This window comes from Lipotes vexillifer, unplaced genomic scaffold (genome assembly GCF_000442215.2).
Source record: "Lipotes vexillifer unplaced genomic scaffold, Lipotes_vexillifer_v1.1 scaffold1129, whole genome shotgun sequence".
Lineage (NCBI taxonomy): Eukaryota > Metazoa > Chordata > Mammalia > Artiodactyla > Lipotidae > Lipotes > Lipotes vexillifer.
Window position 1 is genome coordinate 1,082,805 of NW_006789022.1, and position 25,960 is coordinate 1,108,764.

Sequence of the window (25,960 nt, forward strand, 5' to 3'; positions counted from 1 at the left end):
CCCGCATCGCTGCCGCTGCGCAGGAGCGGGCCGTGGGCTGGCCTGGGCTCGAAGGTGTGTGGCGTCAGCGGGGGCCGCGCCGGCTGGCGCAGCTTGCGGGCGAAGAGGTCATCGGTGGGCGCAGGGGCCGGGCCCCGCCGAGGACTCCCCACGCCGCCGGCCCACATGGGCGTGCCTCGGACCTGGGGACTTGGCTCTCCGGGTGCCGGGCCGCATTGGCAGGCACGGGTGGTTGGTGCCCAGCCGGCAGGCCGGTTCCTGCCCTGAGGGAGGAGGGGTCTGCTCAGAGGAGCCTGGGGAGAAAACAGGAACCCGGGCCCCCAGCCTGGTCCACCATGCGGGTTGACTTCCGGCCCCCTCCACGACCATCAAAGCCGCTTCCGCTTTCCTGGCCACTTCCTCGTCTGCCTGGGGCTGAGGTTTCCAGCCCCCTCCTCCAGCTTAGTGCTGGGCAGGGCTGTCGGGGCCCTGGCCCTGAGGGTCTTGGAGCCTGGGCGGCCCTGGGACTGCCAGGGCTCCCCAGTCCCCATTCACACACCTTGGCTTTGGTCTGGGCCCAGAGTGAGAGTCCCCACCACGACCTGGCCCAACCGGACAGATGATTTGTCTCCGCTCGGACGGGAAACCCATGGGGCTACTGGTGTCTGGGTCCTGTCCACTTGACAAAGGGAGGACGTCCTGTCCCCAGAGACCTTCCTCCCTGCTCCTCCCACTTCCTCCAGGATCCCAGAGGAGCTGAGCACCCAGAGGCTGGGTCTCAGTGCCCTGGCCCTCACGGCCTCAGTACCTCAAGGACACAGGGGTTCCCAGGGGGCACTGGCAGGGCAGCAGGAACAGCAAGAGCACTTCCTTCAGCAGAGGAAGTGGCCCCAACTCTGGGCCCAGCTCCCTGCCCGGCCCCACATCCTGAGGAAGGTGCTGGGATCACATTAGCTCAGTCATGGGACCTAAGTCAACCTAACCTGAAGGACAGGCCTGGGCTCACCCTCTTGCAGGCCTCTGTAGCCATACCTGGGGGTACGGGAGGGAGTCATGCTGACCAGGCCCCTTTGCTGGAACTGGAACCCATGGGCACTTCTGCCTACCTGGCCTCACTGATGCTGAGAGGAGAGTCTGAACCCCCTATGACAAACAAACTGAGGTCCAGATAAGGGGATGCTCTTGACTGAAGCAATTCCATATCAGCTAGGATTTGAACCTGGGTCTGCCAATCTCCAGGGCCTAAATAGTGCTGTACCTCCCCACTCCTAACACTGTGTGAGTAGGTGTGGGGCAGGTGGGGGGTTGGGCTAAGGCTCGAGGTCTCACAGGATGTAAGAGACACCCAAGGCCCCAGGGACCTGCTTAAGTGCGAAAAATGTGTCGAGACCAGGGGCAGGTGCAAAGGGTGGTATGAGAACGTGAGAGGGAGTCACCCTCAGGTAAACCCAGGATAGAGTGGGTGGCTGGGGCAGGGATGTGGGTGACCCACTAGGGGTGCAGGCACCTGCTGGTGAGTCTTTGTGCATCATCCAGTGACACTGTGTAGGGCTGGGCTAGGAGGGGATGGAGGCAGAGGCTCTGCACCCCTCAGCTAAAGCTCCAGGACCAAGTAAGGCTCAGAGTGCCTCCTCCCTTGGTTTCTCCTAGGACAAGTTCGTGACACTGATCCTAAGTCTCTGTTCTCTCACCTCTAAAATGGGGTTAACCATCCCTGTCCCCTGCCAACACTGCTGGAAGACCGAAAGGAAGGTGAAGCGAGCGAAGCTGGCCTTGTGTTAAGTGTGTGGTGTCAGATGCAGGCCCTGGCTCCATGTGCCAAGCTCCAGGGCCTCGGCTGTGGTGTGTGTGAAGTGTGTGTGATGGGGGTGACAGGGGACATGAGAGAGGGGGTCTGCGCAGACCCCTGCTCCGTGTGGGTTGAGCTCTGTGCATCTGTGCGTGCACAGCCCATGGGCTGCCTCTTGCTCTGGCCCAGTGCCGGGCTCTAGCCTGCCTTGGGGGATGTTCTTGGGCTCTGCCCCCCACCCGGCAGCTTCACACAGGGTCCATTGAGGCCGGGACATTCCTCACAGCCTGTGTCACTGGGGAGGAGGGGGCCGGCCCGCTCCCACAGATCCGGAAGGCCTGGCTGCCCCAGGAGGAGGTGCTGGACGCTTCCCAGCACATCTGGAGGTCATGACCCCTTTTCTGCTGCCAGGGGGCACGACAGATGTTTCCTCCCAGGCCAGGCCCGGGACCAGGGGGCGGTGTGCAAAGGCTGGGTTGGAGGCCGCCCAGGGAGAAGGGGAGACCCAGAATAGGGGGAGCACACAGCCGACAGGCAGAAGGGCAGTCACCAGCGCCGCTGAGAGGAGTCGGGAGGCAACGCATCCGCTCACCCGCACACCGGGCGGGCCAGGCCGTCTCGCAAAGGAGGTAGGGGGCAGCACCGTCCAGAGGCAGGGGACTGGACGTGCTGACTTGAGATTGGAGCCCAACGGGAGGTTGGGAGCGTGCAGACGGCGAACGCGGCGAGGACCCCCTCCCACCCACACACCACCCGGGCCCACGCCAGGCCACTTTCTTCCCTGTTCCGCCCGACCGCGGTGCCTCCGCTCCCCCCCTCTCCCGCCGGTACCTCGGCCGCCTCCTCCCGCGATGGGGTCCAGCTGCCTGCTCTCCCGCTACAGCTCCGGGCGCCGGCTCCGCCTGGGGGCGGGGCTATGCCGGGGGCGGAACTGCAGTGGATGGGGCGGGGCCGGCCCGGGAGTCTCCGTCGGCGGGAAGCGCAGCGGGCGGGGACTGGAAGCCTGGCGGCGGGCAGTCTGAACGGCTGCCCCACGACAGGCCCGGCCCAGCCCAGTAGGGCCTCCAGTCCTTGGCTGAGAAACCGGAACAAATGTACCTGCCTTCCAAACCAACTGGGAGGGCTAGACCGGGACAACTAGTGTTCAGCTCCATCCCGGAACAGAGCAAGTGCTCAGGAAGTGCCGCTATTTACAAGCACTCTGCTCGGAAGCACTGGGCCCTGCCCTACACACGCTCTCGTGTATTCTTAAAACACCTTAGACAGGTATCATCTCTTATTTATAACTGGAGAAACTGAGGTTCAGAGAAAGGCTTTGGCCAAGGTCAAGGCTAACAATTGTAGGAACCTGCCACTGGAGCTAGAAGTCTTTGAACACTTGGGTGTGAGAAACGGAACAACTGCAAACCTCAGATCAAGGCTAGAAAAGGCAACAGGCTTGTGAGGAAGAGGATCCAGTCCTACTTGAACCCCACCCTGGTCTAACCTTGATCTTCATCATAGCCCAGCCCCACATCTTTCATCCCCCTCTCTGTGCTCATCTACCCTCCACCCAAACACCCCCAGATGGAAGAAGAAACTACCAACCAAAATCAAAAATAGTGTTATTAATTCTGGTGTCTCCGAAGCACGAAAAAAAAAAAAAAAAGAATAAAAAGAAAAAGAAACCCCCCTCCCCACATTTCAGCCCCAAGTCCAAGGCCAAGGGGCTACCCCAGCAGGCAGTGCAGGCCGAGGGGCCAAGTCAGTCCTGGCCATGGGCTTGAAGCAGGACCAGCCCATGGGTTTGGCTCTTAGGGCCCAGCTGGGAGGCTGCCTGCCTCAGTTTGGGGAGCCCAGGCCCTGAATTAGGATGAGAGATCAGGGGCCAAGGTCAGAGGTCTAGGATACTCAGTTCTGGTGCTCTGGCTAAGGCAGCCAGAGGTCAGGGTTCACATGTAGGAGTCAAAGCCACTCAGTTCTGTAGTCCAGCAGAAAGGGCCAAAGGCTGGGGGTCCAAGTTTCTGAATCCTGGGCTGGGACCCAGGGGGCACCAGGCCACTCAGTACTGATGCTCCAGCAGGGGCTGGGCAGCCGGGCTCTCACGCTCTTCAGCAGGGGCAGGCCAGTCGCCCAGGGCCCCAGTGGGCGTGCCACTCTCAGGAGCACTGCTGTCCAAGCACGGAATATCCTGCACTGCTCTGGGGGGCGAGGCATCGGTGCTGATGTCCGGGCTGAGGCTGAGGTCTAGGGGCGCCTGAGGGAGGGGAGATAGGTTGGTAGGAGAGCAGACCTGAGCTGCCCAGGACCCGACCCTCCCATAAGAACCTTACCTGAGATTTGGGGGTGCTTCCTTTAGGGCTCCCTGAGGCTGGCTCCCCCTCGGATCCCCCTAGCCCCTTCCGACCCCCCAGGCTCCACTTCCCACTGGGACCCTCAGAACTAAGGAGGCCAGGGCCAGGGGGCCTTGAGGGCCTGGGACCCTCAGTGGGGGCAGGAGAAGTGGGGGATGGTCCAGGGAGCCGAGGGGGTGGCCACTGCAGCAGAGGCGGGGGGCGCCCATCACCAGAGCCGCTCAGGGAGGGCCTCGGGCCCCAGGCAGGGCCTGGTGGGAGAGGCTGGTCACCACCGCCTGTGGGAGACAGATAAGAGGGCAGAGACTTCAGTCGGCTAGGCTGCCCTCTCCACTCAGCGGGTCAGCGCGGCCCTGCCTGCTCACCTGCTGTGTTCTCAGGTGTGGGGTGTGCCAAGGGGGGGTTATTGCTGAGGGAGGTCAAGCCTCCGCCTCCACCACAGTCCGAGTCATCCACGTTCCCGCCGCTGTTGCAGCCGGCACCACAGCCTTTATGAAGCCTGGGGGATGGGAGGCGGACAAGAGGTTGGTAGGCGGTGGGAGATGCAAAGACCTCACGAGCACAAGTTCCCAGCCCAAGACAGGTCACCTACCATGTCAGAGCCCAGAGTCCTATTTCTAAAAGGTTTTTGCCATCTACTTTACAGGGCTTTTTTTTTTTTTTTTTCCCTTAAGGCCGTACCGTGTGGCATGTGGGCTCTTAATTCCCTGACCAGGGATCGAACCCGCACCGCCTGCAGCGGAAGCATGGAGTCTTAACCACTGAACCACCAGGGAAGTCCCTACAGGGCTTTTAAGGGAGGGCTTATCGGGGACTCCCCTGGTGGTCCAGTAGTAAAGATTCCACCTTACAATGCAGGGGACACGGGTTCGATTCCTGGTCAGGGAACTAAGATCCCACATGCCGCAGGGTGACTAAGCCCATGTGCCACAACTACTGAGCTCGCGCGCCTCAACTAGAGCCCGAGTGCCGCAACTACAGAGCCCATGGGCCCCAGAGCCTGCGCGCCACAACTAGAGAAGAAAACCCGCTCGCCACAACTAGAGAGAAGCCCACACGCTGCAACAAAAGATCCCGCATTCCTCAACGAAGATCGCACATGCCACAACTAAGACCCAACACAGCCAAAGACAAATAAAATAAATAATAAATAAATCTTAAAAAAAAAAAAAAGGAAATACTTGGATAGTCATAACAGATGGGTCTAACTTAAAAAGCTTCTTGGCAATGTTGGGATATGACTACACATTCTGAGATATTTGAAGAAATCTACATAATAAATTGCAGCTACATCCCCAATAAGGAGGCATGCAGAGGAAAAGGAGAGGGTTCCTGCAGGTATTCTGAAAGCAGGAAGAGTCCTTGTGCTGTCTCACTAGCAGAAGCAGAATCATTGCTCAGATTTCTCTACAGCTTTGATTTACTACCACTAGCAACAGACAAGCTGTTCTGAGTTCACTCCGAAAATCCTCCCATGGGGGCTTCAGGGCTTTTTCCCATTTTCCAGAGCAGCGGCCTCCAGCAAGAGGCTTGCCGGTGGCTCTCCCTCTGGCCAATTTAGCCTCATTAACCACCTGCAGGCCTCTGTTTCCATTCCTCCATGAGGTGCTGGCTCTCACACTTGAGCATCAGCATCACCTGGAGCTCATGTTAAAACACAGATTGTTGGCCGGGCTCCCCCTGTTTCTGATGCAGTCGGTCTGCTCTGGAGCCCAGAAACTGGCCTTCCCAACAACTCCCCTGGAGATGCTGTTGCTGCTGGTCTGGCGGCCACCCTTGAAGAACTGCTGTTTAATATACACCCCAGAGGTACTTTTATAGTAAATGATTTATTAACAAAGTGAATCCTTTTCTGTAATCCTGGAGCATGCTTACCAATCATTTTTTACTACTCGATGCTGAATGTTTATAATGTTTCTAAAGATCTTCTCTAAAAAAAAAAAAAAAAGGAAGCATAATCAACGGTGCTTCAGGCTAAAGGCCACATTCAGCTCTGGCTGAGGGGGCGGGGTGTGCAGTTGGGTCAGCTCGGGGAAGGGGTCAGCTCTCAGGGCTCAATCCTGGCTCCAGCACTTCCTCAGTCAGACCCCGGAGAGAGCCGCTTCCTCTCTCCGAGCCCCGGCTTCCAGCCCCGTGACCCTGGCCTTGCGGGCTAGAGGCGGGGGGTCGGAGCTCACCTCTCCCAGCTGCGCAGAAGCCAGCGGGCGATGGCGCCCAGGCTGATGGGGCCGCCCCACAAGGCCTGCAGCTGGGGATGGCTGCCGGCCAGCGAGGTGGTGAGGGGCGACACGTAGATGGGGTAGCCCAGCGGCTGGTCGCAGGAGGAGTTGATCATGTTGCGAAGCGCCTGCTTGGCGTTCTGGATGCTGCCTCGCTCGGGGTTGCGGTTGCGCAGGAACACCAGCTCCTGCTGCTGCCCAGCCCACAGGCCGCGCACGCACTCGCGGTTCACCTGCGGAGGCCACACGCGGGGGTCAGAAGGCCGCGCCAGGAAGGGGGCCGGGTCGGGCGAGCGGCCGTCCCCACCTTGATGACACGGAAGCTGAGGTGGCGCCGGTTGAGCATGATGATCTTGTACTCGTCGGAGGCGTCGTCCAAGACGTGCCGCAGCGCCAAGAGCGAGGGCGTGTTGCTGAGGATGGCGCTGCGCCAGGCCGGGTCACCTTCGTGTGAGATGACCAGCCGCTCCTCGTTGGCTGCGATGGCGTCATACAGAGCGGCCGGCTCCTCATACTCATCTGGGGACGTGAAGTGGTCCTGCGGGGAGGACGGAGGGCTGAGGCCAGCGGCCCCTGGCCTGGGCAGAGACCTCGCCCCCACCCACCCTGCCTGGGCACACCTCTCCCTACCTGGTGAAGCTTGAGGGCCATGCGAACCCCAGGTGCCACCACGCGGTGAAGCAGGTCCATGTCGGCAAAGACCCACTCGTCACGCGGGGAGGTGATACGGAAGTCCCCCTTAAACAGGGCGTGCAGGCCGTAGAGGAAGGGCTCCAGGCTGGGGAAGAGGAGGAGGGGAGGTGAATGCACAGGGGGCTCCTGGCTTCCTGAGCTCTGACTCTATGTGCAGTGGTCAGTGCGGAGATGGCTCTTTATGCTGGGCCTTGGTTTCGCCATCTTGACAAGGTCAACCTCTGCCCATGTTCCTCACAGGGCGGTGAGGAGCAGGCGAAGTCACAATGGGTAAAAGAGCCACTGAAGGGAGGACTGATGCGGCCCCTGGGGGCTGAGGCCAGAGGCCCAGAGCTCTTCATGGAGGTAGAGGAGGGGAGAGCAACAGGCCCGGCTGGACTTGCGGGCACTCACCTGGCCGACATGCTGTGCGAAGCTGTCCCCAGGGCCCGGCGGCCCAGCACACACAGGCCAAAACACAGTGTGACCAGCGGCGAGTTCCAATCCTGGTCCACAGGCTGCGGCACAAGGACCCCCGTCCCCAGAGCCCAGCTCAGACCTGGGACAGGGAACTTGGGGTGGGGGCTGGGGCCCAGGCCAAGGGAGGCTGAGGGTGAGAAGCACCTGCACGGGGAAGGGGGAGGCCGAGGGGAGAAGGCAGCCCCAGGGTAGCGGTGGCCGGACCTGGCCGCGCCGGGAAGCGCAGTACTGGATCCACTCCAGGTGCACAGCGCAGAAGGAGGGCAGCGAGAGGCCGGAGAGGCGAAGGTCGTAGTCCTCATCCACGCTCAGCGAGAAGGTGGGGTCTGAGTCAGCATAGCCAGGTGCCCGCACAGGACGCAGGGCTGTCGCGATGCCCTCGTGGCTCAGCCAGGCCTCCAGCTTTGGAGAGCGGCTCACATAGTAGATGATGCTCTGGGAGGAGAGGGCTGGGGTCAGTGACGGGGGGAGCGCCCTTGCCCTGGCCACTGGAGGAGACAGCGTCAGGGTGAAGAGGCTTCTCCCTTAGACTGAGCTGAAGTCGGCTTCCCAGGACGCCCATCCTGTGTCCCATCTCAGCTCCCTGAAGACCCACAGGCAAGTCTGCTGCCCTTCTCTCGGCCAGGGAGGGGGAAGGGGAAAGCTGACAGGAAGCAGCCCTCCTCACGGAGCATCCCCTGGAGGGTGGTGCACTGTGGCAAGTGCTCGGACGCTTGCCCTTCCCTCCTGCCCTGTTTGTAAGGGGAACTGAGGCCCAGACAGATGACAGACTTGCCCGCAATTACACAGCAGGGCAGGGTTAGCTGGCCAGCACCGCAATACCACGATGCTGTGGCATCCAGACCTCAGAGGCCCCGGAAGGTCAGACTAAGGTCGTGGGGCTGCCTGCAGGCCAGTGGGGCCTAAGTGTCCCTAGGTCTTGGGCCCCTTGAGGCAGCTGAAGTATGACGGCCACAGGGCTTCCCCTCAGAAAAAAGCCAGAGGCACGGCCTCTGTGCCCGAAGTCCGGGGCTCCTGGACCCTTTAAAAGATTCTGCTGGCTTCTAAGCAGGGGTTTGGGCAAATGCAGAGGAGCTCTTGGAAGTAGGCAGCTGACACAGCCAGCATGGATGGGCAGTGTGAGGCCGGCAGCTGGCAGCCAGTGAGGTTACTGGGATTCTGTGTGCTGCCCTGGGATGGAGCCAACGGGATGGGCTTCTGCCTGGGGAAAGGGTGGGAAGTCCAGAGCTGGGGAGGCTGGCGCAGCTGGCCATGAACAGAGGGCACCTAGGCAGTAGGGGAGTCCAGCAGGGTGGCTCTGGTAGGACATGGAAAGGCTAAGAGCCTGGGCAAAATGGCCACAGTACAAGCCAGGAAGAGCCAAGGGCCTCAGATAGCTCCCTGGGTGGTGATGGTGGGGAAACCTGGAGGCCATGGCTATAGGTGGAGCCTCATCAGTTCGGTTCCCGGCACATAGCAGCTTGCCTGGTAGCTGGGAGCCTGGCCCCAGCATTGCCTCGGCTGTGGTAGGTGAGTGGGCAGTCTGGGGAGGGCTGGGTGCCCCCTTACCAAGAGGAAGGGGCACCAGGAGCCTAATGGGGTGAATGGGGGCAGGAGGGCTGTGAGGCAGCTTGGGCTCCAGGCAGACTGGCTCCAGACTGACCTTCTTGCTCAGAGGGCATCTCTGCAGGCCCCAAGAAGAACCAGAAAAAAAAACTTTGGGGACTGGGGGAGGAGCTGACCTGGCACACAGAAGTGCTCCATTAAGTTGCACAACCACATGGTGTTCTACGGAACCAGCAAACCTGGGGCCCAGCCCTCAGAGTGGTTCTCAGGAGTAACAGCACCCGCCTGCAAGCATTTGCTGGCAGCTCAGTGGCTCTGCTCCGTGTTTCACATGGGGCAGCTCACTGAATCCTCATAAGCATCACGACTGCGGCACCTTTTCTGCCTTCATCCCACCTAACTGCAAGGATGGGTCTGTGAGCCTCAGTTTTCTCAACTATGAAAGGGGCCTATTACACTGACCTTGCCTCTTCCAAGAGTTACTAAAAGAATCAAACAGGGGCTTCCCTGGTGGCGCAGTGGTTGGGAGTCTGCCTGCCGATGCAGGGGACACGGGTTCGTGCCCCGGTCCGGGAAGATCCCACATGCCGCGGAGCGGCTGGGCCTGTGAGCCATGGCCACTAAGCCTGCGTGTCCGGAGCCTGTGCTCCGCAACGGGAGAGGCCACAACAGTGAGAGGCCCACGTACCGCAAAAAAAAAAAAAAAAAGAATCAAACAGCAGAATGAATGTGCCTGGGCTTGGAAATGCTAAGAGCACCCCAAGGCTTGGCTGCAGGTGGACGTGAGGGCCAGTGTCTCCGTGGCCACAAGAGTTGCACTGAATCTCTCACGCAACTGCACTCAGTGACTTCCATGAAGGACAAGGAGTGGGAGGTGCCAAGGGGGGCTAAATCTGCACAGGAAGGCTCCGTCTGGTGTGCCAAGCCCAGGGCTGGATGGGACACATCCCTGAACTGCCCCAGGCCCGTGGGGCTGCCCTGCACACCTGCCTCCCCCCAGGCCCCGCCTCAGCAGCCCCCATTCATCCTTCCAAACTTCAGCCCACACTCCATCCTGGGCAGAGCCTTCCCTGGGTCCTCCAGACGCCTCCACACGGCCGTGATTCTGCCCAGCCTTTGAGGCAGCTGCGGCAAGTCGGCTTCCCCTCAAGAAGCTGGACAGGGGCGGCGCTCATCTCAGCCTGCTAGCCGGGGGCCTGGCTGGGGTCTGATGCACCGCCACAAGAAGCCTACGCTGGCCGAGAGGGAGGAAGTGGGAAGACCTGGGCAGAAGCACCCCTCAGGAGATGGGGAGAGGAAGGTGGACGGGACCGTAACCCCTGGGTGACCTGTGGCTGGGAATGCCTTTTTCTGGACCACAGCCTCTTTCTTGGTGACGATAAGTATGGGGCAGGCTCACCAGCCCTTCCCTAGGAGTGGACGGGTGGAAACATCCACAGCAGAGAAAGTGCAGTTTCTCTGACAAGCGACACAGATGGGGTGCCCACTGGCAGTGAAGGACAGCTAGGGGATGCACAGGACTGCCCTAGAGAGAACCTCAGGTGGGCAGGCTCACCTGGACTCCAACAGGCCACCCCTTCTGGGCCCACGACAAGACCCAGGGCAGATGCTAAGAGAGCGTGAGGGGACCTGTGAGCCCCTACTCACACCACTCCTGTAGCGCCCTCATCATCCCTGCCACCTCACAGAACCGCGAGAATCCCCACTTCTCAAGGGGGTTGACAGGCACAGCAAAGAAGGCAATACCTTAAGCTTCCCAGAATCCAATCCACGGCTCCCTTCGGACCCCACACCGTGCCTCACCAACCCCCTGCCACGTCACCATAGGCCTCGAGACCCTCAGGCCTGGCTTGGCGTGCCCAGGCTGAGACAGGGAGGACCAGGCCTGGGCTGAGCCTAGCTCTGGCACTTTCTCCTGATTCTAGGGCCTCAGGCAAGTCACTGTCCACATCTGAGGCAGCAGGACCTCTCCTGGAGGGTGTGGCGGGCTTCACCCAGCTCAGGAGAGGTGCCTGGCAGAGCCCAGCCCTCAGTGAGCACCGCTGCTTGGCAGCTGCTCCTAAGGCTGTCGTTCCTGCCACCACTGTTACTATTATCGTCACTCTGTACTGGGGGGGGCGTGGGGCGGGGCTGGTGGTCTAGAAGGCTGGCATCAGCAATGCCCCTCCCAGGACCAAAGCCCAGAGAGAGGATCTGTGCACGTGCTGCCCACCGGCCCCCAGGACTCACCACCCCACGTGAGCCTCCTGGAGGAGGGTGACAGGGGGCCCGCCACCCCAGGCTCCCCACCGTCAGAGAGTCACATGGGCCTCTGAGGCCCAGTGTCCAACAGTGACTCTTGGGCCTCTGAGGCCCACTGTCCAACAGTGAGGCTGATTAAACTCTCTGAGGCCTCTGCTTCCCTTGGGCAAAACAGGCCCCCAAGGATCCAGAGGATGGCCTTCGGGATGCTCCTGGCCAGTGAGCACTCACTGGCGGGGACCCCTGCCCCGCAGCCACCTGCCCCTCATACCCTGACGTAGTAGGTGATGAGGATCTTGCGGAGGTCGAAGACCTGCAGCATGGAGGCAGCGTTGTTGTCGCTGATGCTGTAGCCCTCCAGCACATACTTGCTGGCCGTCACTTCCCAGGCCAGCCAGCGCTGCCCGAAGGCGGCGTTGAAGGACAGGACCCTCGGCAGGTGGCCAGGCTCGCAGCAGCAGCAGCCCTCATCCTCCTCCACGCCCTCTGTGATGGCCTCCACCTCACGCTGCTGGCAGTACGTACCTGCGGGGAAGGGGGGCTCCAGCCAGGGGGCCACAGGGACACCCCAGCCTACCTCCACCCCAGACAGCGCCCGGGCACCTCCCAGAGATGCGACGCGAGTAACCATTATTAAGTGAACCAATTAACAAACAAGCCCCTTTCTCCTCCTGACTCCCAGTGGCCGCGATGGGGTGGAACTGGGGCGTTGAGGGTTGGGGGGAGGGGACGGGGTCTGGTCCCTCATCTGTAGACGCAAAGACTGAAGCTCAGGCTCGTGTTGCTCCCGAGCTGTGCCTAGAGCCCCTGTGCATTTGTGAGCCCCTCTGAAGCTGGCATCTGCCAGGCACAGCTTCCTGAGGGCAAGGAGCCGGCTCACTCAACAGGGCTTACGTGTGGCCCCCCACCTGGTCTTGGCCTGAGACCGCAGAGCAGGCCAGCGGAAGCTCCAGGTCCGAGCTTTCATCAGAGCAGCCTGGTCGCTACAGACCTGCCGCAGTCAGGGCAGGGACGGGGCTGGGCTGGAGACAGCCTGCCGCCTCACCGCTTGGACTAGGAAACCCAGGCCCGGCGGGGAGAGCCCCTTGCTCAAGGGCCCCAGCAAACTGGAGCAGAGCAGCGCTAGAGTCCAGCCCCGACACACTGTCAAACTCGGCCCCGCGACTCACCCCGGAACTCGAGGCCACGCAGCTGGAAGGTGACGAGGCCATTGCCGACCTCGATGAGGTGCACCAGGGCGTTGAGGTAGTCGGAGGCCAGAACAAAGCAGTCGCCGGGGCCGTAGTTGCCCCAGCGGCCCAGCACCAGGTCCCCGCACAGCGTGTGCTGCAGCGAGCGAGTCAAGTGCTCATAGAAGATCGAGTTGAGGTTGTTGTCATCAGCTCCTGGAACCCAGGACGGACGGACAGATGGACAACGTGACACGTGAGCGAGGCTCCCTCCAGGAAGGCCCCGCCCTAAAGCCCCGATTGGCCGGGTACACACCAGGGTTCCGGTCCAGCTGTGTGACCAGGCGGGTGTTGGAATGATCCACACGTTTAGTGCTGTTCAGAGAGAGGGCGACAACACAGGTGGCCAAGAGGGCGAGGCTGCCCAGGGCTCAGACGACTGCTCCCGCCAGCCCCAAGCACCTCCCCTCCGAACCCGCACCCCTGCACTCTGAGGCAGACGCCACGACAGCCCTGTGACAGTGGGGGAGGCTGAGGCTCAGGGACATGAGGGGACTCACCCGGGACCACACAGCCAGGAAGCCCAGGGTGTGAGCCCGAGGCCTCGGCCTGGCTCGAGTTTTGCCTCATTTGGGTCAGCCACCTCACCGAAGCCCACAGCACCCCACCCAGCCTGGGCTCCAAACTCCTTCCCGTCTCCCAGCAACCTGCCCCCCGGTGCAGCCATCCCGCTCCTCTGCCAAGTCCCTCTCAGGGACGCCCCCGGCACTTGCTTCTGTGTCCCACAAGACTCACTTGTAGTCGCGCTCCCAGAACTTGAGGGGCCGCGCGTAGGACATGATGAAGACGGCGCTACCCAGCAGGGGGTTGAGCGGCGTGGAGAAGAGCGCGGAGAGCAGGGCCTGAACGAACAGCATGGCCGAGTCTGGGCACGAGTCAAGGAGGCGGCAGGCACGCAGGACCCTCCCCGGCCTCCCTCACTAGCCCCCCACCCCCGTGCCAACCCGCCTGGCGGCCCCCAGCCCCATCCAGGCCACGGTCCTCCCTGCACACCCGCGCCCAGGCAGCAGGCGGCAGGCTGGGTACGTGGCACGGCGAATGGCTGGGCAAAAGCGTGGAAAGCCGAGCCCCACGTGATCTGCCAGGGCGCGATGTAGGTCAGCACAAAACGCAGCTTGTACAGCAGGTCCCACAGCTGCAGGGTTGGAAGGGGGGAAGGTAAAAGATACGCAGATCACTCACAGAGAGGAGGGGGTCCACCAAGTACCCACTCAGAGCCTTGGGGCTACGCCACTTGCTGCCTACATGGGAGTCAAGCTCAAGATCACTCCCAGCTCTTACACTCTGGACCTGCCTCGAAGGCCCCGATACCATCAGCAGCTCCAGACAAAGCAACCAAGGGGGCGTTAGCCATTTAATTCGTAGAACCACTCCGGGAGCCTCCTACTGCTGTCCCATTTCTCAGATGGGAAAACCGAGGTTCGAGAAGGTAGAGCAGTTAAATGACTTGCTCAGACCACGCCACTCTCAGCGATGAGGCTGGGCCTCAACTGTGGTACCAAGAGTTAAGAGACAGTCACAGGCCCTGCTCTCAGAGGGGGACACAGTCTGGATCGCCACTATCCTGGGCCAGGTCAGAAACCAGACTAGAATGCCCACACGAGTGAGCTGAAAGCTCAGGCCTGCGCTGGGGTCGCCCTGCAGGCACCACTGCAGACTCCAGCACAGAGCCGGGGAACGGTCCTTTTCAAATCCCAGCTGACCACCAATTCTCCAGGAGACCTGAGGCAAATCACTTACACGCTTTAAACCTCAGCATGCTCGCTGCCCCGCCAGGAGCCGCTGCGAAGGCCCCCAGTGTGGCTAACGTGGACTGGGGAAGGTCTCCTGCGCCAAGGCACGAGAGGCCTGCTCCCGCCGCGCAGCCTGGAGTCTTGCTGCACAGTCTCACCTTGCTGCAGAGCAGGGACATGAGAAAGTAGTCGAGCAGGAAGCCCTGGGAGAGGCGCGGGTAGTCGAAGTGGAACAGCAGGACGGTGAAGGCCAAGGTCAGGTACTGCTGGGGTGGGCAGCAGAAAGCCGAGCGCAGCAGCTTCAGCCCAGCTACGGTCATCAGCAGCGCCCGGCAGCTGTGGGCAAGGGGTGGGCGTTAGGCACTGGGCGGAGACTCGGCACAGTGGGTATGGGTGCCCATCCCTTGCTGGCCCTGGCCTGGGCTCTGCTGGGCAGGCCCCTGCTCTTCTGGGCCAGTGACTCTTCGTCTCTGCTCTCTAAGGAGGTCACCCCCTTCAGACACACTGAAGAGACACATCTGCTCTTGAAGAGGCAGCCGCTTCACCGGAAAGGGTGTCAGGAGCTGGGGGCCTACTTAAACTTGCTGGGCAACTGAGGCAGGTGTCCTTCCCTCTCCGGGCCTCAGTTTCCCCGTGTCACATGGAGATGTAGACGGTGGGATGGCAGGGGGCTGGCGGTCCTCACTAGAGACAGAACTTGTCCGGGTGGCTGACGACCGTGTGGGCGTCCACCGTGAGGGCGTTGAGCGCCACAGCAGGGTAGATGAGGTATTTCTCCACGCACTGCAGGCCGGCGTACAGCTTCTCAAACCACATCACCTGGGCGGCACCTGCAACAAAAGGTGGAAAAGTGGGACTGCTGTCTGGCACCGGGTCCTCCGCATTCCCCTCCGACCACGGGGCAGGACAGGTGTGCTCTCCAAGGGAACCTGGACAGACGGCAAACCCCAGGACGTGGGGATGTGGCATTCTGGGTCCCTAGAGACTCTGAGCGGTTGCGGGGCAGGGGATTGATCTCTGGCAGCCCAGATGAGGGCAATGAGGCCGATGAGGCCCAGGTCGGGTGTGTTGGGGGCTTAGGGCAGGTGCTCTGCCCAGTCGGCTGTCTGTGCAATAAAGGCTGATGACGACACCCCAGGTGCCCACCGGAGCCAGGGCGGGCAGGGTGAGGCCCAAGTACACAGTGATCCTCAGCCTCAGGGCCCTTCTGAAGGGGCCCCTGCCACTTGGCTCGAGCTGACTGCAGCCACATGGAGATGCTGGCCCAGTGGGCAAAATCCTTCATTGTCTATGAAAACAAAGACATGTGGACCTTCGCATAACAAATCCAGATGTTTACGGCCTTCCCTGTCGGTCCAGTGGGTAAGACTCCGCGCTCCCAATGCAGGGGGCCCAGGTTTGATCCCTGGTCGGGTAACTAGATCCCACATGCATGCCGCAACTAAGAGTCTGCACGCTGCAACTAAAGATCCCACAAGCCGCAATGACGATCCCGTGCGCCGCAACTAAGACCCGGAGCAGCCAAAATAATAAACAAATAAGTATTAAAGAAAAAAAGAAAAGAGTAAACAAATCCAGGTGTTTAAATATAGGCTCAGGGGTGTTTGTGTTGCAGAATCCAAGTAAAAATGCAGGCCAGGCTGACGTAGTTCGTTGGTAGCCAGCTTATAGTTCTCGACAACGTGTCCCTTTAAGGTCCTGGAGTTCTACTTTCCCATATCCTCAGAGACTGCGAGGCAGGTAGGAAAAGGGCAAAGCAGGCAGGGTGAAAGCGAGGCATGGGCTGAAGCGGGCGCAGGAGTGGGTACAGAGGGCAGTGAAGGGGCCGCAGGGCCAGTGCCAGAGCTGACAGAGAGGTGTGGGCAGAGGCTGCCCCCTGCTGGCACTCTGAGCTGCGAGGCCTGTGCTCCCATCAGGCTGCAGGTCCGCTTGGAAATCAGGGCAGGAGGCGTGGAGGGGTCCCAGCCCGGGGCGGGGGGCACTCACCGCGCACTTCATACTGGCTGTACTCCAGCGGCTTCAGCACCGGCTGCGACAGGCAGAACCAGGGCAGCTGTTTGCGGAGTTGCGGCAGCAGGTAATGGGTGAAGAAGCCCACGGCCCCAGCCAGCGCGTACAACACAAAACCCAGCACGGACTGCAAGAGGGAGAGGCGGGAGGCTCAGCCAAGGGAAACAGGCCACAGGGCCACGGAGCCACCTGGTACAGGTCAGCCAGGGGCAGAGAAGGACGTGAGGCCATGGCTGCCCAAGCCCTCAGGGCAATCGGGCTCTGGCGGAAACTGAGGTGGGGGGAGGGGGAGGGGTGGCCTGCGCCACACGAACCTTCAGGGCAATGAAGACGGTGCTGGCGCTGATGGCAAAGGTGAGCACAGCAATCACCACACACATCACCAGGTCAGAGTGCAGGACCTCGCGCTGCAGGGTCAGGAAACACCAGCTTGGGTGTCCCCGCCACCCAGTGGCTGACCACACCCCCGCACCCCAAGACTAGACCCTTACACTGCCGGTCCTCACCACTGACTGACGCATCTTGTCTGGCAGTGGGTCTGGGGGCTCGGCGCGGGCCGTCTCCAAGCTCCGCTCCTCCAGCTCAGGGAACAGCCTGCTCCGGATCAGAGACCTGGGGGGCATGAGAAGAATCAGGGGCCTGGGTCTGGGGAGGCTGCCCCTCCTCTCACAGATACCGCCCCCAACCCCTGCCATGTCAGGTGGTGACAGGCACATGCACAGACACACACGCACAGACACACGCAAACACGTATACACGTGCGCACACAGACAGGTACATGCGGGCACCCACCAGAGCACGGTGGGGTCACTGCTCTGCCGGCTTAGGTGGTAGGACAGCGCCACCAGGAGGCCACAGAAGACAGAGAAAAGGACGGGGACGTGCTGTTCTGGCCAAGGAGTCTGGGGAGAGAACCCATGCTGGTCAGAGGGGATGAGGATAAGCATGGTGGCGGGGGGCGGTCCCCCAACCGTGGGAGAAGCCACTGCTGAGCCCAATTCACAGCCCTGTCCCAACAACCCCGTGGGCTTCAGTGTGCCCGTCACCGACAGGTCATCCCTACCTTGATGGCTCCGAGGCAGAAGCCGTAGAGCAGGGCAGCAGCCAGCAAGCTGCGCGAGAGGCTGAAGACCGCAGTGAGTGGGCTGGTGGCGGCTGCGAGGTGAGCGACAGCCTTTAGTAAAGCCCAGCTCCCACCTGCCGGCTGCCCACCCCACCACCCCCCGCTGCCCCTCAACTCCCCCAGACCCCGTCCCCAGCCCACTGTTCTCTGCTCCCCCCCGGCCCGGAGAGGCCTTCGGAACCCCTGGCATTCTTGGGTTTAAACCACTTGCCTGCGGAGGAGACAGGAGGGGAAGGGAGGGGAGTGGAAGAGATGGGCTCTCAGAATCCACCATGTAGCCGCGGGAGAAGGCTCAGTGAACAGCCAGAGCCGCAGCCATAATCCATAGCCCCTCCTGGGCCCCGCACTGCCTCCACACCCCCGAGCCACCCGTGGGCCCCATACCTGTGCCCCCAAAGCCGTGCATATCTATCTGTTCCAGCAGGTACATGAGACAGGTGTTCACCTGGGGCAGGAGGCCCAGGAGGAAGACGAACGGGAAGCACAAGGTGAACACTGGCGGGGAGGGGAAGCGGAGGCCCGGTCAGCCTGCAGGCTGCCCCTCGGCCCACCCTTGGGGCCTCGCTCCCTGGGCAACCCCAACCCTGCCCGGCCTTACCAGTGGCTACATCACGGGCGCAGAAGAAGAAGGAGGCGGAGAAGAGCGTGAGGCCGTAGAGGGAGACGGGCGGGAAAGGCTGAGCTGAGCCCAGGGCGTCCAGCAGCCAGATGAGCAGACAGCAGATACAGAAGTAGACAGGCCGGCTGTATGCGATCACCCAGTTGTGGCCCTGGGGAGGGGGGCCTGTGAGGAGCCAGGCCTCCCCTACTGAACACCCTACTTGTACGTGCACACACACACGCTCACGTGTCCCGTGCCTGGCCCTGGGTCCAAGATAGAAAGCTTGGCAGGCTGGGGGCAGAAGGACCAAGGAGCTAGGCGTGATGGGGGTGGTTGAGGGAGCCCTGCCTCTCCCCCACCCGACCCCCTCCCTACCTGGTCTCAGTCCCGCCCAGGGCCCAGGCCTGAGCCTCGCGGGGAAAGGTGCTGCTCTGCTGGTACTCACGTGCATGGGGGATGCTGCATCAGGCTGGACGCTCTGGAAGAGATAAGAGCTACACTGGTGATGAGAGCCAGCGCCCACGGGAGGGTCAGAGGCCCCAGGATCTGTTCGATTCCACTTCTGGGCCCTTATGAATGACCAGGGCAGGCCCCTGAACTGTCCTGAGCTTCTGTTCTCTCATTTGTAGGATGAGGGGTGGCTACAGGGGATCTGAAGCATCTTAACTGCTTTCGAGCTCAACCCGCTCAAGAGGGGTCCTGGGAAGCGGGGTGCACCTGGGAAGAGATGGGAGGGAAGAGACCCAGGAAGCCAGGTCTGACCTTCAGCAGGGAGTACTGGCAGGAGGCGATGACCAGGCAGAACTGGAAGACCCAGATGTCAGTGAAGAAGCCCTTGAGCAGCAGCAGGTAGCCCAGGAAGGCGACGAGGCTGCTCAGGCCGACACCGAGAATGTTCTCCACCAGCCCCCGTGTCCTGGAGAGACAGCAGGGTCAGGGCACACCCACCTCCTCACCTGCTAGTGGGGCAAGGGGTTAGGGGATGGGGGAAACAGGAGCCAGCCACAAAGGCCCATGTCCAGGCCGGTGTCCACGCCAGCCGTCATCCTGAGTATGTGAAGCTATGCCCTCTCAGGGCCAGGGCCAGGTGGCACCCGCTCCAGGAAGCCACTCCACTGCTACCCTGCATCCCGATCCCAGTCTTTGCCCCCTCTAGACCCTGAGGCCTCAGGTGCCACCACTCTGGCATCTGCCCATCTCCGGCTCCCACTCGCTATGCGACGCACACAGACAATGCCCCCAGAACACCGGTCACAGCGCCGGGAGAAATCCAGAACACAGGAAGCCAGGACACAGGTTCCAGGCCCAAATCATTCACCCCGACAACAAACATCATCTGATCTCTCTCACTTTCTGGGCCTCAGTTTCCTCCCGAAAACACGGAAAGCTAAGATAGATGGTTCGTTAGCTTTTTCAGGGTACAGGATTCAATTTAATTGACACTCACCCAGAAGCAAATAAAAAACAACACACTGCACAGGAACAACGTCTCCAGCAAAGCTCTGGGAGAGCAGCGACCAGAGCACCACCCACTCGGCCTCCCCTCTGCACCCAGAAGCACCTAAAGAAATTCCACTGCAGACTCCAGCTCTCCACGCTCCCTCAGCGACCCCGGCAGTTAGGTTCTCCGTTGCCATGACAGCCTCCACACATTCAGAGTCTGGAAGGCCAGGGGCCAGGGACGATCAAGGACTGGGGGCTGAGGTGGTGGGTGCTCACCGGTCCAGCAGGGCCAGCAGGGCGAGCCGCTCGTAGCGCACAGAGGTCCAGCGGCCGGGAAGAAGCCAGTACTTGTAGCTGTGCTGGGCCCGGGGCGGCGCCTCCTCCATCAGTGTCTGCTCCTGGGATTCGTGCAGGGAGTCCTGGTCCAGCAGGTCAAACTGCGGTCCCCATGGCCGCGGCCATCAGCCCCGCACCCCCCGCCCCCGTGGTCCACTGCCACCCCCCAGCACACACTGGCTGGTCAACACAGAAAGTCCCCACCATGTAGCAGCCCCGCGGCCTGCCCTGACCCTCCATCCAAGGGCCTACTCCTTCCTCCAGCTTCCCAGGACGGGGCTCAGTGGCCGTGGGGGCTTCCAGGGCTGCTGGACGCCAGGATTACTAGCTCCTGCGTCTGTCTTCCCCACTCAGGCAGCATCTCCCGTCTTCCTGGGCTCAGAGAAATCCACCTTATCCTTCAGGAGTCAGCACAAACACTACCCTCCTCCCAGACAGAGCCCTCAGGGTCATTCAGACCCCCCTACCCTGGAGCACACGGAGCGCCGGCCCTGAGGACGGGCCTGGGTGCCAGTGCCAGCGCTGCGAGGCCCTGGACCAACTACTTAACCTCTTTGGGCTTCTCGTGTCTTTAATTCAAGTGTTTACGGGATACAACTACGAGCCTGTCCCTGTGCTGGGCTCTGGAGAGCCCAGCAGCACGGCCCCTGCCTCTGGTGGAGACGCTCGGCTGTGGAAGGATAACACTGCTATCCCACGTGACCGTCAGGAGAATAACCGCATCAGGAAGGAGCACGTGGGGCTTCTGGGCGCTGCCCGTGGCCTCTCTGTGGCCCTGGGTGTGTGGGTGCTACTTTCACGACTGTCGTTTAGCTCTGAGTCTGTGTTTCATACATCCCTAGTACCTCTGTTATTCCCTGGCCAACCACATCAGTTACTACCCACGTCAGGATGCTTTCAGCAACGAAAGGTGGCGCTCTTACTAGCTCTGCTGAGCCGGACAAGCTCGAACAGCATGCCTCAAGACCCCCCACGTCAGGCGCCCAGCACAGGAGGCAGCACTGCCACCACCAGGCAAGCTCAACTGCCCCTTCTGCAAGTGCCACTGCTAACACCCACCATCCCCACTAACTGTGGGCCCCTCCAGGGCAAACAAAACTATTCCAGACACGTTCACTGAACGAGTAAATAAATAAGCGACTCCTTGAGCCATTCAGGTCCAGGATCTGTGCACCCTGTGCTGGCCATCAAAGGTCAAGACAGCTACCTCAGGGCCCCTCACTCAGGGTGACCTGTCCCTCCTGGTGCCTGGGTGAATGCCTGGTGGTCTGCACCCCGCCCCCTGCAGCTCCTTCCCCGACGCTGGCTCCTCACCTCTGGGATCTCCAGGGGCACTCGGCGCACCTGCATGCCCTGCAGGACCACAGGCCGCGGCTGTAGCAGGTTCAAGCCGCCTGTCGCCTCTGGGACATCAGCCGAGTGGAAGCTGGAGGAATGTGAGTGGCGGTCCCTGTGGGAACAGCAGCCGTGAGGGTCGGGGCTGTGGGTGAGGCTGGGAACGGAATGGGGTCGAGGCCAAGGCCAGGCCATGACTGGGGGCCCAAGGGAGTTGCTCCAATACCCAGGATCACAGGGGTGTCCAGAGAAGTCAGGTGGCAGAAGTGCCTCCCTCCCAGGTCCTGGGCCTCCTGGAAGGCCCTAGAAGCCTCCTGCTTGGAAGTGTTGTGGAGCCAGAGACCTACGGGATCCCTGCAGGTCCGCCCTTCACCGCTCCGCGCCCTTCGCCGCCGCCCACCGTCCTCTCCTCCTAGAGGTCTGAGCTGCCCCTGCCCAGGCCAAAGAAGGAAGACAGAAAACTCCCCAGAAATGGCAGCCCATCGGCTGCTGGGTCAGGAGAGCCCAAGCTTGGAGACTCACCAGGCACCATTGGCTGCCTGCTCCCCCTGCTGCCCTACAGGGTTCTCGTAGCCGCCTCCAGCCAGGCCAAAGGTGTAGGAACGCCGCACACCTGGGGCACAAGCGTGGGACACAAGGCAGCCTGTCAGGGACAGGAGCACCGAGGCCCAACCCACGTGGGCACCAGGGCCATCAAGTGAGGAAAACCCTCTGCTGGGTTCCCCTGGATGGCAGCCCAGCCCCTGGGCACCACAAGTACAGCTGCTGGGACCATGACCCTCAGCGGGAGGGGCCGGGGGAGGGGCTCACCGCTCTCGTCATAGAAATAGTGCACGGCACCCTCGGAGGTGTCGTCGAAGGTGCAGGCCTCGTGCACGCTGGCACCGGCCCGAGTGAGCAGCAGCGAGGAGGCGAAGTGCAGGGCAGAGGGCAGCGTCAGCGCCCGGGAATGGGAGGCAGCCCGGCCCCGCTGAGCTTCCTGAAGGCTGCTGAGGAGGGGTCGGCTCATGGTCAGCACCCCTTAGAGCCAGCCGGCCCCCACTCCCGTCCAAGCAGCTGGCAGGTGCTCACCTGGGCGGCGAGCCCATGAGCGAGGCGGGGGGGGTAGGGTTGCTGCCGGCATTGTGACGCCTCCGGATGGCCTGTGCCCGCCTCACGCTGCTTGAGCGGTCCCGCTTGCCAGTCTCCTCGGCAGCTGACCAGAGAGAGGCCCCCCGAGCATAAGTGACAGAGGCTTGGACAGAGCCTGAGGGAGGGTTGGGGGAGGGGGGGAGAGAGATGCCCCTGCATGGATGGAGCTAAAGGTCAGGCCTAGTCCAACCGTATCCCGCCTCTGTGGCCCAGCCAGGTCACCTAACCACGTGGGCCTCAGTTTCCACATGTGGAAACAAGGAAGTGATCTGCTCTGCCCCACTGGCGACCCAGGAGGATAAGCGTGGCTACTCAGAGTCCTCAAAGAGCAGAGGCCCAGGTGCTACCTGCAGGACCTGGAGCCAGGTGCCTGAGGTCTCTGCCTCGGTCTCCTCACCACTCCAGCCTTGCTTATCTGAGGCGCCTGGCAGCCAACGTCACTAGGTCGCTGCGTCCTTGTCCATCTGCTGCCTGAGACAGAGGCTGACCAGGTCCACTCCAGCTGCCCCCGACCCAAACCCACGTCCCTACCGAGCTCGCCTCCCCCCAGCTCTGGAGCCGGTACTCACCTCCCCCCACAGCACCATCCTCCTGCAGCTCCCCCCGCCAGCCAGGCTGGTTGGCCGCAGGTCCCCGGCGGGCCTCGGCGGGCAGCACAGCGGGCTCACCGGCTGCCAGCTCCACCCCTGCCTGGACCTCCAGCTCAGCCTTGGAGCCAGCCAGGGGGCCCCTCAGGCCATCACCCCCTGCCCCGTCCATGCTCAGCACGCGGGCGTGCGTTTTGGCGCTGGCGGTACTAGGCGTCCGCTGGGTCCCATAGGGCCGCTTGGGAGGCACAGCCGTCCCCTCCTCAGCCCCGTGGGGGGCCCGTCGTTTCCGGGGCCCCCCCGCCGCACCCCGAGAACTCTCAGGGGAATAGCAGGAAGTGGACGAGGAGCTGTCGGTGCTGTAGCGGCGCTGGGACCGGAGGCTGGAGGCCGGGCTCAGTTCACTGCCCTCGCTGGTGTCATCGTCCTCGAAGAAGCCCCCACCTTCCAGCAGCGGCCGCCGAGGGGCACGGCCAGCGGGGGAGTGTCTTCTCACAGGTGGCCGCCGTTTGCTAGGCCGCAGCAGGGCCAAGTCCTTGGGCCGTACAACCAGGAGCGGCTCAGCCGGGCCCGGAGGCGTCCCTGCTCCCACAACTGTGTCAAAGGAACGCAGTGTGTCATCTGACGGGACCCCAGCATCTGGTGAAGCGGGCAGCTCTGCCTCCGAGGGTGGGTCTGTGTCGCTGCCCTCGGGGGCTTGCCCACCGGGGGGGCTGTCCAGGTGGGTCGAGTTGGTCTTCTCACTCTTGAAGCTGCTCAACGTTTCCCTGTCAGTGCCACTGAAGCAGGAATCTGAGGAGCCGGCTTTCTGGGGTGTGGGCTCACCCGAGCCCCGCCGGTCCAGGGGCTGATAGCCGCTTGCTCCGCGGCGGTGCTCCCGTCGACTGCTGGTCCTCACCAGGGCCCGGTCGGGCCGGGTCAGCGTCAGGAAGCTCTTGCTCAGCTCCTGGCTGAGGCTCCCCTTCAGCAGGGGGCTCATGGGAGTGTCAGCCACGCTGCTCCCACTCCAGGGGGCGCCATCTCCAGCCAGGGGAGAACGTTCTGAAGAGTCCGTGCTGGGGAGAGATGGGTCTGGGGCAGCCCCTGGAGGCGTCTGGGGGAGGTCTCCAACTATCAGAACAGAAGAAGATACAAGACGACAGAATGGCATTCTACAAAAGGGACTGGTGGCTGAGGGGGTCCTATGGCCCCACTTTCTGAGAACCCAGTGGGGCAGGACACTGAGGAGGTCCAATCTGAGAGAACACAGAGAGCCCCGGGAAGTAAAAGTTGGGGTGACTCAAAGACAAGACAGCTAGTCTTCTCCCCAGGCTCTTGCCAACATGCCCACTCACTCAGCTTCTCCTGTGAGCTTAGCTTCAGCATCTCTCGATCGGCAGAGGTCATGATCACGTTGTTGCTGCCCTGCTCCCGCACAAGCTCCTTGATGTCTGCAACCACAGCCCCAGAGGCGTCAGCAGGACCTCAAGGCCTCCACGCGCCATCCCCTACTCCACACCACCACCTTCAGCTCTGAACAGCAGCCACCTACCTCTGAGGGGCCCAGAGTCCTCCATCCGGGGCAGCAACTCCTGAGCAATAGAAAAAAAAGTACGAAGGAGCAAACAGGGCAAAAAGTAGGCTCAGGACATACCCATGTTTGGGACAGGCTCTCAGGAGAGGAGTGGGGAAGGGAGAGGGCCAGGACCACTCACCGAGACCTGGTTGAAGCCAAACACGGAATGCTGAGAGCTACAGCGTACGGGGGGTGTGGAACTCACTTTTCGAAATACTGTCATCTCCACTCCAGGATCCCTAGCAGTAGAAAAGAACAGCAGCTTTCAGCTAACCCTCTCTCTTCGTAGAGTACTTATCCCAACATCCCCATCACTCTACTCTCCGCACAGATCCCCCTGATAAATCCAGGACCGACCATAGAACGTTCAACCGTTCTTGGACCCAATGTTCCCTAAGCCCCTTCTCCATCCTCCAGTGCTCAGGCCCAGGCACCAAGGACCCTCCATTTCCAACACAGGCCCTGCCTTGCCCCACCTGGGCAGACTGCCGTCCCCCTGGGTAGGCTCTTCCTCTGGCTCCCCCATGGTAGAGCTGCGCTTCTCCACAATTTCGCCCTGGTCGAACATAGCATGCAGCCGATAGTTCACAGTCTTGATGGCAGCGAAGATGACAGCCACCACAAGGCAGTACACACCAGCCACCATCAAGCTGGGGGGCAGGACCTGGAGGTGGCAGCAAGTCAGGTCCCTCTTCACACAGCCCTGCCCCCGTGGGGTGGACCTAACGCCACAGTCAAGGCTAGGATTCACAAATTCACAACAGGACTTCATCGCCCCTGCATACAACTCGTAAGAAGGCCCTGTCAGGGGGCCCTGTCTTCTTTCTAACTGGAGAGAAACTAAGTGAGGGTCTCAAGGTCACCCAGGCCAGAAAAGTTTGGCCTCTCCTCCACACACTCCAAACTGCACTGAGTCCTCTTCCTACATCCTAGTGCCCAAGCCACAGCCCAGAATCCCTGCCAGGTTGCACCCCTCCGTGACATCTGCCCTCCCTTTTCCCGGCGGGAGTTACAGGTGGCGGCAGCGTCTCACCATGTACAGCAAGAAGGGAAAGGTGAGCAGGAAGATCCAGACATAGAGGTGGAAGCAGTTGGAGAAGGTGCTCTGGTGCGGGTCGAAGAACCAACCGCCGGTGAGCGAAGCCCACACCCCCTGGCGCAGGATCTGCAATACCTGCGACCCCATGGCCCCGCCGCTGCTGCGCGCGCCCTCCTCCCGGGACCCTCATGGGGGCGGCCCCCGGCCCATGCCCCGCGTGGCGCCCGAGGGCCCCGGGGCCCGGCCTCGCGCTCACGCCATGGCCTCCCCCAGCGGAGGAGAGAGGTCGGTGGGGGCTAGGGTGCGAGCAGGGGGCGGGGCCGGCCCGGGCAGTCACCGGTGCGAGACCCAGGCGCGGGGGTGGAGACGCATCAGAGGCGGGGTCCGGGCCCCCACCCCCGGCCCAGATCTGCTCCCAAGGGCCGGGCCGGCAGGCAGGAGCAGGGCACGGGCCGGGCACCCGTCGGCGGCATCCAGAGGTGGGCGTGGGGTGGATGATCTGGGGGTGCAGGCGACGGCTCCCTCGGTTCCGGCCCGGGGAAAGCCCTGGTACCCTGAGGTCCACTTCCGGGGTCACAGG

At 61.9% G+C, this 25,960-nt stretch overlaps 2 protein-coding genes across 2 annotated transcripts in view; both read right to left on the reverse strand.

The window, feature by feature from the left end:
- The window catches only part of SIPA1 (signal-induced proliferation-associated 1), a 9,116-nt gene extending 8,949 nt beyond the window's left edge, over positions 1–167 (reverse strand). Inside the window, exon 1 of the mRNA XM_007461994.1 lies at positions 14–167. Coding sequence (XP_007462056.1) covers positions 14–167 — 154 coding nt within the window. The remainder of the gene's footprint in view (positions 1–13) is intronic.
- A 3,188-nt stretch (positions 168–3,355) lies between these two features.
- PCNX3 (pecanex 3) lies at positions 3,356–25,527 on the reverse strand. The gene is made up of 35 exons (XM_007461995.1): positions 25,375–25,527; positions 24,818–25,005; positions 24,481–24,580; positions 24,318–24,357; positions 24,121–24,216; positions 22,769–23,896; positions 22,140–22,263; positions 21,879–22,057; positions 21,591–21,681; positions 21,048–21,183; positions 19,674–19,795; positions 18,717–18,870; positions 18,400–18,432; positions 17,952–18,123; positions 17,738–17,848; positions 17,294–17,385; positions 17,023–17,132; positions 16,737–16,842; positions 16,545–16,637; positions 16,207–16,357; positions 14,906–15,050; positions 14,379–14,556; positions 13,514–13,622; positions 13,223–13,352; positions 12,744–12,802; positions 12,428–12,643; positions 11,530–11,783; positions 7,677–7,907; positions 7,407–7,510; positions 6,951–7,098; positions 6,628–6,858; positions 6,279–6,553; positions 4,467–4,600; positions 4,081–4,379; positions 3,356–4,004 (listed from the first exon to the last, which is right to left on the reverse strand). Exons 1-35 carry the CDS (start codon positions 25,525–25,527, stop codon positions 3,810–3,812), a joined length of 6,087 nt encoding a protein of 2,028 aa, XP_007462057.1. The 3' UTR covers positions 3,356–3,809.
- Between the last annotated feature and the right edge of the window lie 433 nt (positions 25,528–25,960).